The 13,078-nt window shown below is 36.2% G+C and overlaps 1 protein-coding gene across 1 annotated transcript; it reads left to right on the top strand.

The window, feature by feature from the left end:
* Nucleotides 1–919: 919 nt before the first annotated feature.
* On the top strand, nt 920–8,743 carry LOC139971569 (metalloproteinase inhibitor 2-like). The gene is made up of 6 exons (XM_071978157.1): nt 920–1,216; nt 1,768–1,821; nt 3,390–3,482; nt 3,785–3,967; nt 5,649–5,776; nt 7,092–8,743. Exons 1-6 carry the CDS (start codon nt 1,096–1,098, stop codon nt 7,314–7,316), a joined length of 804 nt encoding a protein of 267 aa, XP_071834258.1. The 5' UTR covers nt 920–1,095; the 3' UTR covers nt 7,317–8,743.
* Nucleotides 8,744–13,078: the final 4,335 nt, after the last annotated feature.

The raw sequence follows: 13,078 nt of genomic DNA, 5'->3' as shown, positions 1-13,078 counted from the left end.
AGGAGCGTTCACTCCATGAAGACTTGAGAGTTTGACCTCTGATTCGACCTCTTATATCACAAGGGCGTTGACTCTATGTAGAATAAAGAGCTTGATCTCTGATTCGACCTCCTATATAACAAAGGCGTTGACTCCATGAAGACTTGAGAGTTTGACCTCTGATTCGACCTCTTATATCACAAGGGCGTTGACTCCATGTACAATTAAGAGCTTAACCTCTGATTCGACCTCTCATATCACAAGGGCGTTAAATTCATGTATAATTGCGAGCTTCTGTTGCTTTCTTGGCTGTTTTTTGTTGAGCCAAAGTGAAAGACAAGCCTAGATATATTTCAGGAGCAGAGTCACAGAGGCTGAATGCCATTGCCACTTTTTGTTTATTGTGAAACCCTGAAATGTGGAATTTTTCTTAAGTTATAAGTGCCCCTTTATTGGTCATAAAATTATGTCCTCTTTCCAGTCTTTTTACCTTTGTGCAAAATGTATTTTTATATATGAAACCATCCAAAACTGGACTTTGCGTGGAAAATACTTCGTATCCCTTGTTTCGGTCACAACCATAGTTTGTGGATCGTAGACTTATATCAAAGGCACACTCCTCCATGGTCCGCCAATATGTCTCCAGGTCGCCTCTAGGTTCAATCCCCTTCTGCACCGGGTTATGAACTAATTTGCATTGTAAAATATCGTCTTAGACATTGAAAACGTCATTTCCCCATACGAAGTATTGTTATATGTTACAAATAATAATAAAAATAATCGACAATTTAGACTCGTGGCAATTGGTCACAAGACTAAAGGAGTCCCGTCAGGAAGTAATTCAGCCCCGTATGGAAACCGATAAGATATCATTCGTCTATAAGGTTAAAGTTAATTTCAGTTAGGCATATCCATAATCACTGAGATATAATAACCCTTAAACGTTTCTGTAGCGGGGCTGGATATAAAAGATCAGTGTCAACCAACATACAGGATGATGTATTGTCTTTATTCACTTACTCGAGAATATTGCATGACACTCCTATACATTGAACACGCTACAGAGGAAGGAATACGCTGTTACGTGAACGGAGAGGTTCAAAGAAGAAGACCAAAATGCGTTCATGCTATAACATGTGGTGGTATGTGTCCATTACTGTGTTGCTTATTGCGAACTTGTGGACATGTGTCTATACGTGCAGCAACCAGTCTTTCAGGAGGGAGCGCTATCAATTTCGTAAGTACAAAGTAGTCGTTACTCTGTTTATTCCTTGAATGTTTGTCCATGACATCAATCTGTAAGTATTTAATTCCTGTAAAGTCACAAACCTACTATGTTACCCCTTACTCGTGTTATGCATTCCTCTGAACAAACTATTTATTGGGTTATCACTAATGAAAGCGTACTTAAATAATTATGTATTTGCCCGTTTTCGTTTATTTATGTTTCATTTAACAGAGTTCCATTCAAAGCATCTTTTTCGAGATCCGGCCGTAGGATTCACAAATGATTTCGAATTGGTTAACATCATAATTGATCTCTAAAGTAAAACACTGTGAACACATGTCATCAAAACAGGACTATTATTGTTTGACAAAGGCAAATGAATACAGTGGAGCTACGACCTTTAATTCTGGTTTTGAACCTCTGGAAAAGCAATTAGTTGGTTACGGTGTCCGCATATGAGAATATTGGCCCGGGTTCGAATCCTGGTGGATGCTGCAGGTGTTTACACTGCTCTGTTTATTTGCTTAGTTTTATCTTTTTTTATCTCCCCCCTTCCAAAGCATGTATGTGTCGACCGCAACATCCCCAAGAAGCATACTGTGACGCTGACTTTGGTGAGTATATAACACGTATATATTACACACTTGTTTTTACTCGGAAGGATATTCTGGTGGCTAAAGTTTTCTGCTTTGTAGCTGTAGACTTGGTGTAGTTTTTCTGAAACTTTTGGCGAAAATTACATTCTCATAGTAGTTTGTATTGAGAACTTATAAATGTTGTGATATTTTGTAAATGCATCTCGCATCACCCGAGTAGATGAAGTCATCACCGCACTCGAGCTGAAAAGGTATTTGCTTTTCTTTAAAATAAAAATTAATCAATTATTCATTTAGGAATATATATATTTTATGATATAGAAAAATATTTCTACAACAAGAAGATACATATCGATTACGTCTTAGTACAGAGAATTAGTAAAGCAACAAGAAGATGATAATAGTCTTAGTAAGGCTAGGGAGAGTATGTTCAGTGATGACGTTACGAACCTCCTAATGTTATCCAACTTCCAGTGGTAGATGAAGATTTAGCCAATCGAAATAGTTATGGGCAAGATATCGAGACGGGGTTTTCAATTAGCAGTGTGGTACATTTGTTCTTGCTTCTCATTAAGATATCCTGTTAAGATACATGTTACCAACTTATTTTAAGATATCATCGCTTTGGTCGACAATACATTTGAACGATACATTTTGTGATAACTTTTTCTATCTTTTTTACCCCAAACCATGAAGAAACACTAATACGTAAGACTTAAACTTCAGTCGTTTGTTTGGGATTTACAAAAATCAAACACAAAAACATCAAGAAACCCATTGACTTACTATGGTGCTGCAAGGCTAACTAGCTTATCTTGTTTGGCAACAAAATTTGGAATACTCGACTTTGGCCCGATTTTATTTTCATGCTTGAATGGGAGGTCCATACCAGCTGCCTGAAAGAAATATGCAAGTAATTCTTTATCAGTTATAAAAAAAAATAGAAAGGAAATGAAATAACCGTAGTGTTTAATAAACTTAATTTGAGATGGTTTTTCTTTATTTCACTGCCTTATTTTGTATGTACCTTTTCTTCTACTCTTCGCTTATTCCCTTACGTTGCATTTCTGATACATTTCATGCCCCACCCCCTCGCTACTGATACTAGCTTTTCTCTCACCTGTCATAAAGTAATACATATCAAATGATTCAGTTTGGTATATTATCTTACAGTTTAAAACGCTACATGAAACAATATAATGCATTATCGATTTCATCTATATATTTTACATTGTAAATTAGATAAAATCTTACATAATAAGCTTGGAAAAAGGTGAAATATTTTTCAAAATTCCGATTTATTCTATTTTATCGAGTTTCTAATAATCCAGTCATTCAAAATGTGCATGTGGAACCAACAGGACATATTGATTGATAAATGTCTTTATTTGATTAAGAATGTCTGCATTCTGTGTGGAATTTTGCCTTCCTGTGACAAAACTGCAAATCAGTGTGAGAGACCTGCTTAGTTGGCAAGACCAGGTCACTCAAACTGATCGTCAGTTAAGTTTTGCCTCTGACAATTATGATATAATGTTTCTGTCAAAACTCAGATTTAATGAAATTAATTTGCTTTCTATATGTAGTCATACGTGGACGAGTGACAGATGTGGAAAAAGTTGAGGCACCGTTGCCGACGATTCCAGAATACAACGACCCTGCCGGAAGGAATTACGAATGTAAGCACAGAAAAATTTTATAACGCGATCATACCAATGGATGTTAGCAGAGAATGTATTTAGGCCCGAAACGTCGTGATTTCCTATTTTATTTAGCATTGTGTATAATTTAAATGGTAGTAATGTGTGTGTGCTACTGCTGACTGTGATACGCGGAAGCGTTATAAACCATATTGCATATCACAGTTGTGACAACACGACTTATAGTTTCAGCTAGACCCGGCTTAGAAGGAACTCTTTATTTATACGATTGCCATTTTTCCCGATTGTGTTGCGCATTTTTTGAACTTCCCATCTTACAGACTCAGATTACTTCAGCTCACGTCTCTTCAGCAAGATCATTTATACGGTGGAAGTCAAAAAGAGGTATAAAGGAGATCGTAACTATTTTGCTCCATGGGCACTGGTGCCGATAACCAGTCGTTACGTCAGCGACGACTGCATTCACGTCCCCCTGTATACGAATTCTACATTCATCATAATGGGTGAGACGTACTTATAGTATGACTTTAGTTTTGAACCTAAAATGACATATTTACAATACCATTTTGCATTTAAACTAGTTACCAAAAGAAAAATAGGGATGGAGGACTTTATGATATGACGGATATGATACCTCTGTGCCCCAACCAAAATGCAAACTGTGGCCACGGCCCTGCCTTTTACCATATCAAGAAGACATTGTTTCCCTAAATGTTGGTGCATCTCTGTAAACGATGTTGCCTGCGTATACGGTCAGGAGTTCATAACCGTTTTTGCTATTTATACAAAGAAAATTTAGGTATAAACCTAATCTCCATGTTAACTAGTACAAATTTGTCTGCAAAACGAAGCAATGCGAAACTTGTTCAAGGTGAACAGGAATGCAAGACCCAAGTTGACACACCGTGTAAGGAAGTACTTACGTTGTGATATTTCCGTAAAAGGAAATTCTTCAGCGGTATCTGTAATGCCCATAATGAAAGCATAATCTAGATAAAAAATATATTTCCTTCATCCCTTCCAAGTAAGTGCCTTGTTATTGAAATGGAAGCAACGTTTAATCTCTTTGAAACATAAACGAGGGATTAAATCAGTTCTTTTAAGTCCCTCGATGGGCCTAATGTAGGGTAAAATTGGAGATGATTTGGTAGTTTTCCTTCTTTCCCATTATAATACTTGCAACAAAATTAACAAGCACACTGCGTCCAACAATCATAAATCTGGGCTAAATTGGACACCGGGAGGTAATTCGATTGTTCTATATGAACTATTTGTCAAGTAGTTCGAACCGTAGTTGAACTTTTTTAGTTTAATGGGTAGTTTTTGCACAAAAGTTTGGAAATTGAGGCAACTGTACAACCATTTACTATGAGCTGGTCTGATGCACTGTTCGGTAGCTAAGAATAAGTACAAGACAAACAAAATGCTGTAACGCATTCTCGGAAACTGATATATACAAACCTATAGTCATCTTGAATAATCTTTGAACTTCGGCAAATAAGAAAATTTAACTTACTCATTCTCTGTTGTTGGAACCTGTAATACCACACATTTATTTGATTTTTCTTTTCTTGGAATAGGAATATAATATAATCCAGATACTTCATAATGAAAGAGCTAAAATTCAAACATTAACACGTCTAATACCTAACTACACTTGGTGCCTTGTTGATAGTCATGTTTTGCCTCTCTAGAACTGAACTAGCTCTTGTTTCAAATGAGACATCATGTTACCGTCTGAATCTATAGTAATATTGTTTAATAGTACTGTTGCTTGTATGAAATAATCAAATTCGCAATGGATATTCCAATCTCGTCATCTATGGAGACATTGAAAGTAAAATTTCATATTTTTAGTTTGATACTCATCTGAAGACATGCTAATATAATTTGTTTGATAAAATATATCATATTTTTACCATTATATGAAACCACGGTACATTCAATAGACTGAAAACTGTCGCCTATGTGTGTTTTCTGGCCCAATACAGGACACAGATACGTCGAAGATATAGTCCTAAGGCAGAATATAGCTAAATCCACATGAAACTCCAATGACATCTTTGACCGGATGATTACACCAATATCCTCTGTAACAATATTATACATATTCTTCATTATTACCAAAGGTTACTAATTCCATTTAGTTTCAGTAACTGTCTGACGGCTTACATTTCCTCTCAGGTAACCAGAGCACAGATGGTGAGCTGTTAATCGATAGATGCAGTTTTCACAGATTTTTTGATCAAGTCACCAGTAATGAGATTGATGGGTTTCGACGCCACTACAAGAAAACCTGTAACCAATGCACGGTACGTATTCTTGATTTCTCAAATCAGGAAATTCTTTGGAGGAATTGTCATGAATGTGGAGGAGTCGTTGGTAACGGCATGAACGCGTCGTTTTTGGTGATGGTTAAACAGATGGAGCAAAAACACGAAACAGTTCTTTTTCATTATTCCACTTTTGATATAAGGCATAGTCTCTATTACTGAGCAAACACAAATTCGGTGTTGGTGCTCTTTTAATACTAAGGCATTTAATGCTCTTCTATGATTAATACCAGTTTTTCAAAATGCTGGAACATTCAGTCATGTTTTTTTCAATCCGTTAATTCCCTTTGAAGTATATATGCAAACTTAGTCCATTTGTGTAAAACTTAGATAATTAAAGAAATAAGAAGAAAAAATTTACTAGTTTAAGATGGGTTCGCGTACAAGAAATCGGTGGCGCTGTTTGTCACTCACCGAAAAAGTCTTGTGCCAGTCACAAAAACCTGGATGTTTATTTAAGTACACACTGGTATACTACTATATCAAGTTCTGAAGTTACAACACTGTGCTTGTGCGTGTGTGGGGCTCCGGCACCCATAAGGTATATATACCTTACACACTTCATCGAACCTAGTGACATGATCACCATTTCTAAGGAAATCAACATCAAAGTATAAAAGTATTTTACGAAAATTACGGAAAATGTTCCCAAGGAAAAGATTTGAAATGCTCCTGGTAGACAATTGTCACATTTATGCCGAAAACCTGAAACATCTGAACTTCGTGAACATTTTTGTCAAGGAAGTAAAGAACCACTTTGCATCCAAGCACCGTCCATTTACTCAATTTTCCCAGAAAAGAGGGTACTACCGTTTTTATTGACCCTTTAACTCCTCACACATACACACATACACAGTGCAATAGGAGTAGATGCTCCTACTTGATGTTAAACGTCCAGTTTGACAACATATGGATCAAGTGCTCAAACCGAATAATTTATCTTTAAATGAATATCTTTGGACAATTTATAATTGGACAATTTCAATCACTGACCATTTGATTAGTAATATTTACCATACCACGCGCATGTAATATATGTCGAGGGTGGGATGAACGAACCGTAAGATAAATGCTTTTCATCTTCATTTTTTTTTTACTTTACAGTTATTTCAAATATGGACACTTCTGTCATAAAATGTAGCCAGTGTGTACAGTTTTCAGTCAAAAGAAAAATGTAAAATGATTAATTTTCTTCAGTTTAGTTTCATTGACTTTTGGATATTTGGTTTTTAACATTTCTTTTCGTCCTGTTGTATTGTTTATTTTTATCATTATTATAATTATTATGTTAAAGGTCTGCCACAACACGACTGGATGTGAATATGATGAGGCTGACGGGTGCACTGTTGGAAAGGATATTCATAAAGATGTTTATTATTCGAATGTAACACAATGCGAACATAAGTTTGCGAGATGCAGTAGAAAGAAGCGAACGGGTAGGTGTCACTGGATCGGTAACGAAATCTTTAGATATTGTAAGAGACAGAGAAAGAAAGAAGTACGAAGATGGCCAAATTAGGGTGATAAGCATGCATGGGCGGAATACGTATATGAGAGAAGAGAAGGCCTTGCAGAAAGAGGAGGTATTTAATCAGGCAAAAGTGATGATGAACAGAAGATTAGGGAGGCAGACCGGGAGACCAATGATGGATACGGTATGCACTAAAGAAGTTGTTACTTCAAAACAACAATGAGTTAAACCAGCAGTCGTAACACTAAATAACTAATACAATGAAATCAGTTGGGTGTCGCAATTAACAATATTGAACGGACTTGTTAATATGTTACTAGTTAAAGTTCACTTAAATAAAATCATTGTAATTACCACAGTGTACCGAGAAGATAATATAAATTACTGATAAACCAAGATAGATTTGTCAAACTATTATCCCCCCCCCTCCCAAAAAGAAAAAAGAAAACAACAGAAAACAAAAGAAAAGTTGACTGGAACAATGAACCAGAAATTTACCAAATAACATGGATGTCATATTAGTTGAAAGGTCATTTAATATCGCTTGATGCTAATACATATTTGTGCGAAGTGATGAAATTTGTTGCTGACTTTTTTTATAATAAAATTGAAGCAGGGGAAATATACGAAAGGGGTGGGGAGTGTCACCAATGATTGTCCCCTGGACCAGAGTTTCAGTATACATTCCAGTGAAATCGAACCTCTCTCTAACATGCAGTTTGTGAGTTAAAGCTGGCGAATAAAGAAAAATAAATAATCAAGAGAACACTGCAGCTTAGAGTTACTTGCCCCCTTGATCCACAGAAGAATTCTGTACCAGTGCCCTCAACAGACATATGGACAATTAACTCACCATCTGATACTAATTCGTTTCCAAGACGTGATACAAACACCATAAGGACATATCTGGTATATTAGGTTACAGTATAGAAGCAATGAGATGACGTTCAGCACGTTCTCAATTTTTTTTTTTTTTTATAAGAAACACATTTTCTTAAGTCAGTGCAAAAAAAAAAATATTGCTATTCTTTAATTTATCGCAGTTTATCTCTTGGTTGGTCAAAGTGAAAGCAAAAAAAAAAGTGTCTAAATGCAAGTTCTTACCGGGACATAAATCAACTGGAAAAGTAAAAAAAAAGGAAAAATGAATCGAGAGGATGTTTGTACTTAATAATCGCATGTGAACACACAAAACGAAAACATTTAATCGTGAGTGCGTACTGGGATTATCTGCTGTCAAAGAGGATTCAGTGTCTCTTTGTTTTCTTTGCTCCATATCTCTATTTACTACTTTCGAATAGAAACTTAAAACGCATTTCTATCAAATGTGAGTAATTATTTGGATGATATATGGAAATTTTTATTTCGCTTCTACGCTACTTCATTGTGATATATTTATCCAAAAATATACCTTAAATTTCATAATCGAAAGTCAGCGACTTAGTCTGAATAAACGAGTTCGGTGAATATTGACATCTGTTTGTTTTGCTGTTTGCCTTACCTACGATTTTCATGTTATATTTTCTTTCATATCGCGTACTCATGGATCAGGAGGGACACTTAAGTCCCATGCATCAAGGACCTTACAGGAGAGAGGGAAAAACTGAAGACACAAACACTAAACACTCAGACCCGATTACAATGCTTAAATTGCTTGTCCAAAGCATTCTTAAACCCATTGACGACACCACCTGCAAGTACAACTTTCTCAGGCAAACCATTCCACTCATTCACAACCCTATGAGAAAAAAAAAAAGTTATGCCGAATATTAATCCTACTATGTGACTTTTGGAGTTTAAGACAATGATCTCTGGTACAACTACTGTAAGCAAACATGAAAAAGTCGGTAAAGGATAAATTGTCGAAATCATACACGATCTTGAAAACCTGGATCAAGTCCCCACGTAACCTCCTAAGCTCCAGTGTGGAGAGATTCAACAGTTGTAACCGCCTATAATAAGGAATACTCTTTAAGGAACTAATCATCCTAGTAGCCCTCCTTTGGACCTTTCAAGTACTTCGGTCCTTATCCTTTGCAAAATATGGGTTCCAAGCCTGCACAGCATACTCCAAATGAGGCCTAACCAACTGCTTATAAAGCCTAATAACGATGTCCTCTTTCAGAAAACTGAAGTTCCTCTGTTAACACATCCCCTGTGATCATTGTAATGTTTTTGCAGCTTTTAAGTAAAAGGATATCAAAAATTACATTAATTTCTTGAGTGTTTTATTCGAAGCGGGAAACCGGAAGACATCATCATGCTGTATGATGATCTGTATTCCAACATAACACTGATAGTGAAATTGCAGGCTCAACTTGTTTCGACAAATTACAGTTAGTCAAAGAATTCTATTTCCTCTTGCTTATATCTAGCATCAATATTATTTATGAAAGTTTAGATACAAATTACACAAAGTCATCATTCCGCTTTCTATTTTTTTTTTGAATAGAGATAAAACCTATATAAATATTAATTACCAATTGGTCTAACATATGCTGAATGTTGTTTCTATAAACAAACTATATAGTGACTGTGAAATTCTAAATCCAAATTTGAACGAATTTTGTAATTTGTTAGACTTTATTTTTTATCAATTAACAGCTTGACTTGATATCCATAATATTCTGAAGAAGAACAATATTATTTCATTATGCTGGAAACTGTTAGATAAAATGATAAGATAAACAATCAACACAATTAATAGAGAAATAGTTTTGGAGACTTATGTGTTTCCCTTCATTTATATTTCGTTTCGTTTCGTTTATTCCAGTATAAATTGCATAAAATACAATTTACGGACGTTGCTAATATTAAAAAAAATCAGGACAACCTGCCTGGGTATACCATTAGATCAAACTGAAACTTTGATAAACTTACTACTACTACTAAAATTTGGTGCGAGACTGTCTGTGTTTTTCCGACGAAAACTTATTCACAATACAGCACATCTATTCCCACGCGGTATGATGTCCGCATAAGGAGGACGAAAGTTCAATAAAGCTTTTCGATTGCTACTTCAGTTCGATCCATAATTCTAAAAAAGAGGGGTGTGACCCTCCAGTCGTTGCCACCCATCACCACAAAAATAAAATAAATCACAGTAACAAGTAATTAAAGGATATCAAATTTACACGATAAACGGTGCCTTCTTTGGCATATTTTTGCTATATGTAGATCTATGATGACGACATCACGCAAAAAGTTGTGCTGATAACTATTTATGTTGTATTGTGTTTGTTGCATGTGAAGGGAGTGTAGACACCAATCACCCCTGTTTTCTCGATACTTGATTGTGCTGTGATTCCTGCCTTAAACGTTCTCCAATATCACAGGACCCTTTTCTCTTATATTGGCTCGAAACTTCCGTTTGAATAGAATTTTGCTCGCTGAAGATCATTTGGTTTTAAATTTGGTGAATATTTCTTAATGGATCTGACAACAGGAGAGTTAGTGATGTCATATATGTTAACATTTGACCTGGAAATTTCATAGTTTTCACATGTGTTTACAAATTGGTAGCATGTAAATAGCATTCTAAACAACGCCCTTACCTTCAATGATCCAATTCCTGGGCTGTGGGAATCTGACTTTAACCGCTAAAGTGATTTTAAATTAAATGCAAAGAAAAAATAACGATCACTGTTCCAGATATGCGTTCGCCAGTGTACTATCCCTTTGGTTGAATACTGTTCTATAAGGTAAACAAATGTATATTCATGAATAATTAACACATATATAATGGTTAGGCCAATTAACTAATTAATCATTGTTCCGAATGAAAGAGGTCACAGTCATTCACAGTTAATTTCACCTGATTTGAAAAATCACTTCTTCCACTTGTCAACAGATTACTGTTCACGCAATGACGATAGACCATCGTCGCCAAACTTTTCGTCTTTTCCAAGAAACCAAAGCGACAAGATTCCTACGGGACATTGGCCTCAAGTTTAAGAAACAGTATATTACATAGAACATAGCGACGAATGTACTTATAACATATCAAAGAGATCACTGATATCATATTGTACAATGGATAATGACTGTATTTTCAGACTTACTCTCACAAATATTTCAACCTAACCTCAATGTTTACAATCTGCTTTATCAACTGGAACATTTACAATGGTAGATGAGAATTTTAAATTAATGTTCGAACGAACTCATTTATTCTATTTTTGAGTTATCTCCAAGCTTTTAGGTGTAAAGCCAAAGATGGATGTTATTTATCATGTACATGATATGCAGAAAGATTCGGTTTCAACTGTATCGGTTGGTTACAGTAATTATACAACGAATGTCGTTGATAAGCGATGTCTCTTTCTGTTTATTGTCAAGGCTGACGAGTTTATTGTGGAATGGTCAAACTATTTACATTTGGGAAGTGAAGGAATCTGCATCGCAAATCGGCAGTTTATCTCAAATTTAGCGACTTTCAGATATTTCCTGGGGAAATCATAGCTTGCTACGATGGTAGAAATATATAGACGAAAGTGACGGAATGTTGACGAAGTTGTGTTCTGTGCTTTGTCAGCAATCTCTGTTGCCTGCGTTATCTGGATGCATGCAAAAGTAATGTGCACTACTATCAACATGTGACTTGCACAACACGAGCTACTACTACCCTGGATTTGCTCTATTCAAACGTAAAGGATGCCTACAACTGCATTCAATTGCCAGCGCTTGGTAATGCCGATCTTACCTCATCAACTTACTACCCAAGTACAGACCTATTGTTCAGAGGCAGAAACCGTCAACCGTGACTGTTCAACAATGGAACGAAAACAGCTTAGAACACCTTAGAGCTGACCTGGATGCTATTGATTGGAATGCCTTTATAGACGCTGTTGGGGACTTGGATGAATTGACGGAAACCTTAAACGATTACATCAATTTCTGTGTTGAACTTACAATTCCAACAAAGCAGATTAAAATTTATCCCAACAACAAACCCTGGATTACGAAACGGTGAAGGACGTCATCAATAGGAAGAAGAGGCTCTTCGGTAAAGGAGATCCTGAGGGATTGAAGAAAATCCGGTCTGAACTGAAAAGGATTATTCGCAAGGAGAGGGCAGCGTACAAGGACAAAGTGGAAGGGCATTTTACTGGTGGCAACATGAAGCGCGTCTGGGAAGGCGTGCGCTTGATGAGTGGATACAAAAAAAAAACAACGAAATCTTGCCTATTACCCAGAGTGGATGAAGAATATGCGAACGAACTGAATTGCTTTTATAATCGTTTCGATCGATAGGATATTTCAGCTGAACACGACGATTTTCAACAGCAGTTCGCAAATTCTGACTGTGACATCACGGTTACTGAAGGGGAGGTTCGTCGTCATTTGTCAAGACTTCACTTATCGAAGGCTGCCGGACCAGACAAGCTCTCCCGCGGGTCTTAAAACAATGTGCAATACAACTTTCGAACATTTTAACGTATATTTTCAATCAATCTTTCACGACCCGTGTTATACCTAACTTATGGAAGCAATCATGTATCATACCAGTACCTAAAATCAGTGCAATATCATGTTTGAATGACTTACGTTCTGTTGCCCTCACTGCTGTGCCAATGAAAGTTTGTGAACGTATATTTTTAGAACGATTTAGACCATTCGTAACTCCATTTTTAGATCTTTTCCAGTTTGCATACCAATCAGATCGAAGTTGTGAAGATGCCATTCTTTTGATCCTTCAAAAACTATATTCTCATTTAGAACATTCTTGCCGAGGACATTTAGCCCGTGTGACCTTTTTCGACTTTTCGTCTGCATTCAACACTATCCAACCACATATTGTAGTCAGTAAA

Source organism: Apostichopus japonicus, chromosome 8, assembly GCF_037975245.1.
Source record: "Apostichopus japonicus isolate 1M-3 chromosome 8, ASM3797524v1, whole genome shotgun sequence".
In the NCBI taxonomy this organism is placed as follows: domain Eukaryota; kingdom Metazoa; phylum Echinodermata; class Holothuroidea; order Aspidochirotida; family Stichopodidae; genus Apostichopus; species Apostichopus japonicus.
This window is presented reverse-complemented; position numbering and strand designations above follow the sequence as displayed.

What these genes read in the sequence shown, in the direction of transcription:
- LOC139971569 (XM_071978157.1), top strand. Translation starts at nt 1,096, where the DNA reads ATGCGTTCATGCTATAACATGTGGTGGTATGTGTCCATTACTGTGTTG. An exon ending in TGCCGGAAGGAATTACGAAT is followed by an intron (nt 3,483 to 3,784) that starts GTAAGCACAGAA and finishes CCCATCTTACAG; the next exon opens with ACTCAGATTACTTCAGCTCA. An exon ending in AAACCTGTAACCAATGCACG is followed by an intron (nt 5,777 to 7,091) that starts GTACGTATTCTT and finishes ATTATGTTAAAG; the next exon opens with GTCTGCCACAACACGACTGG.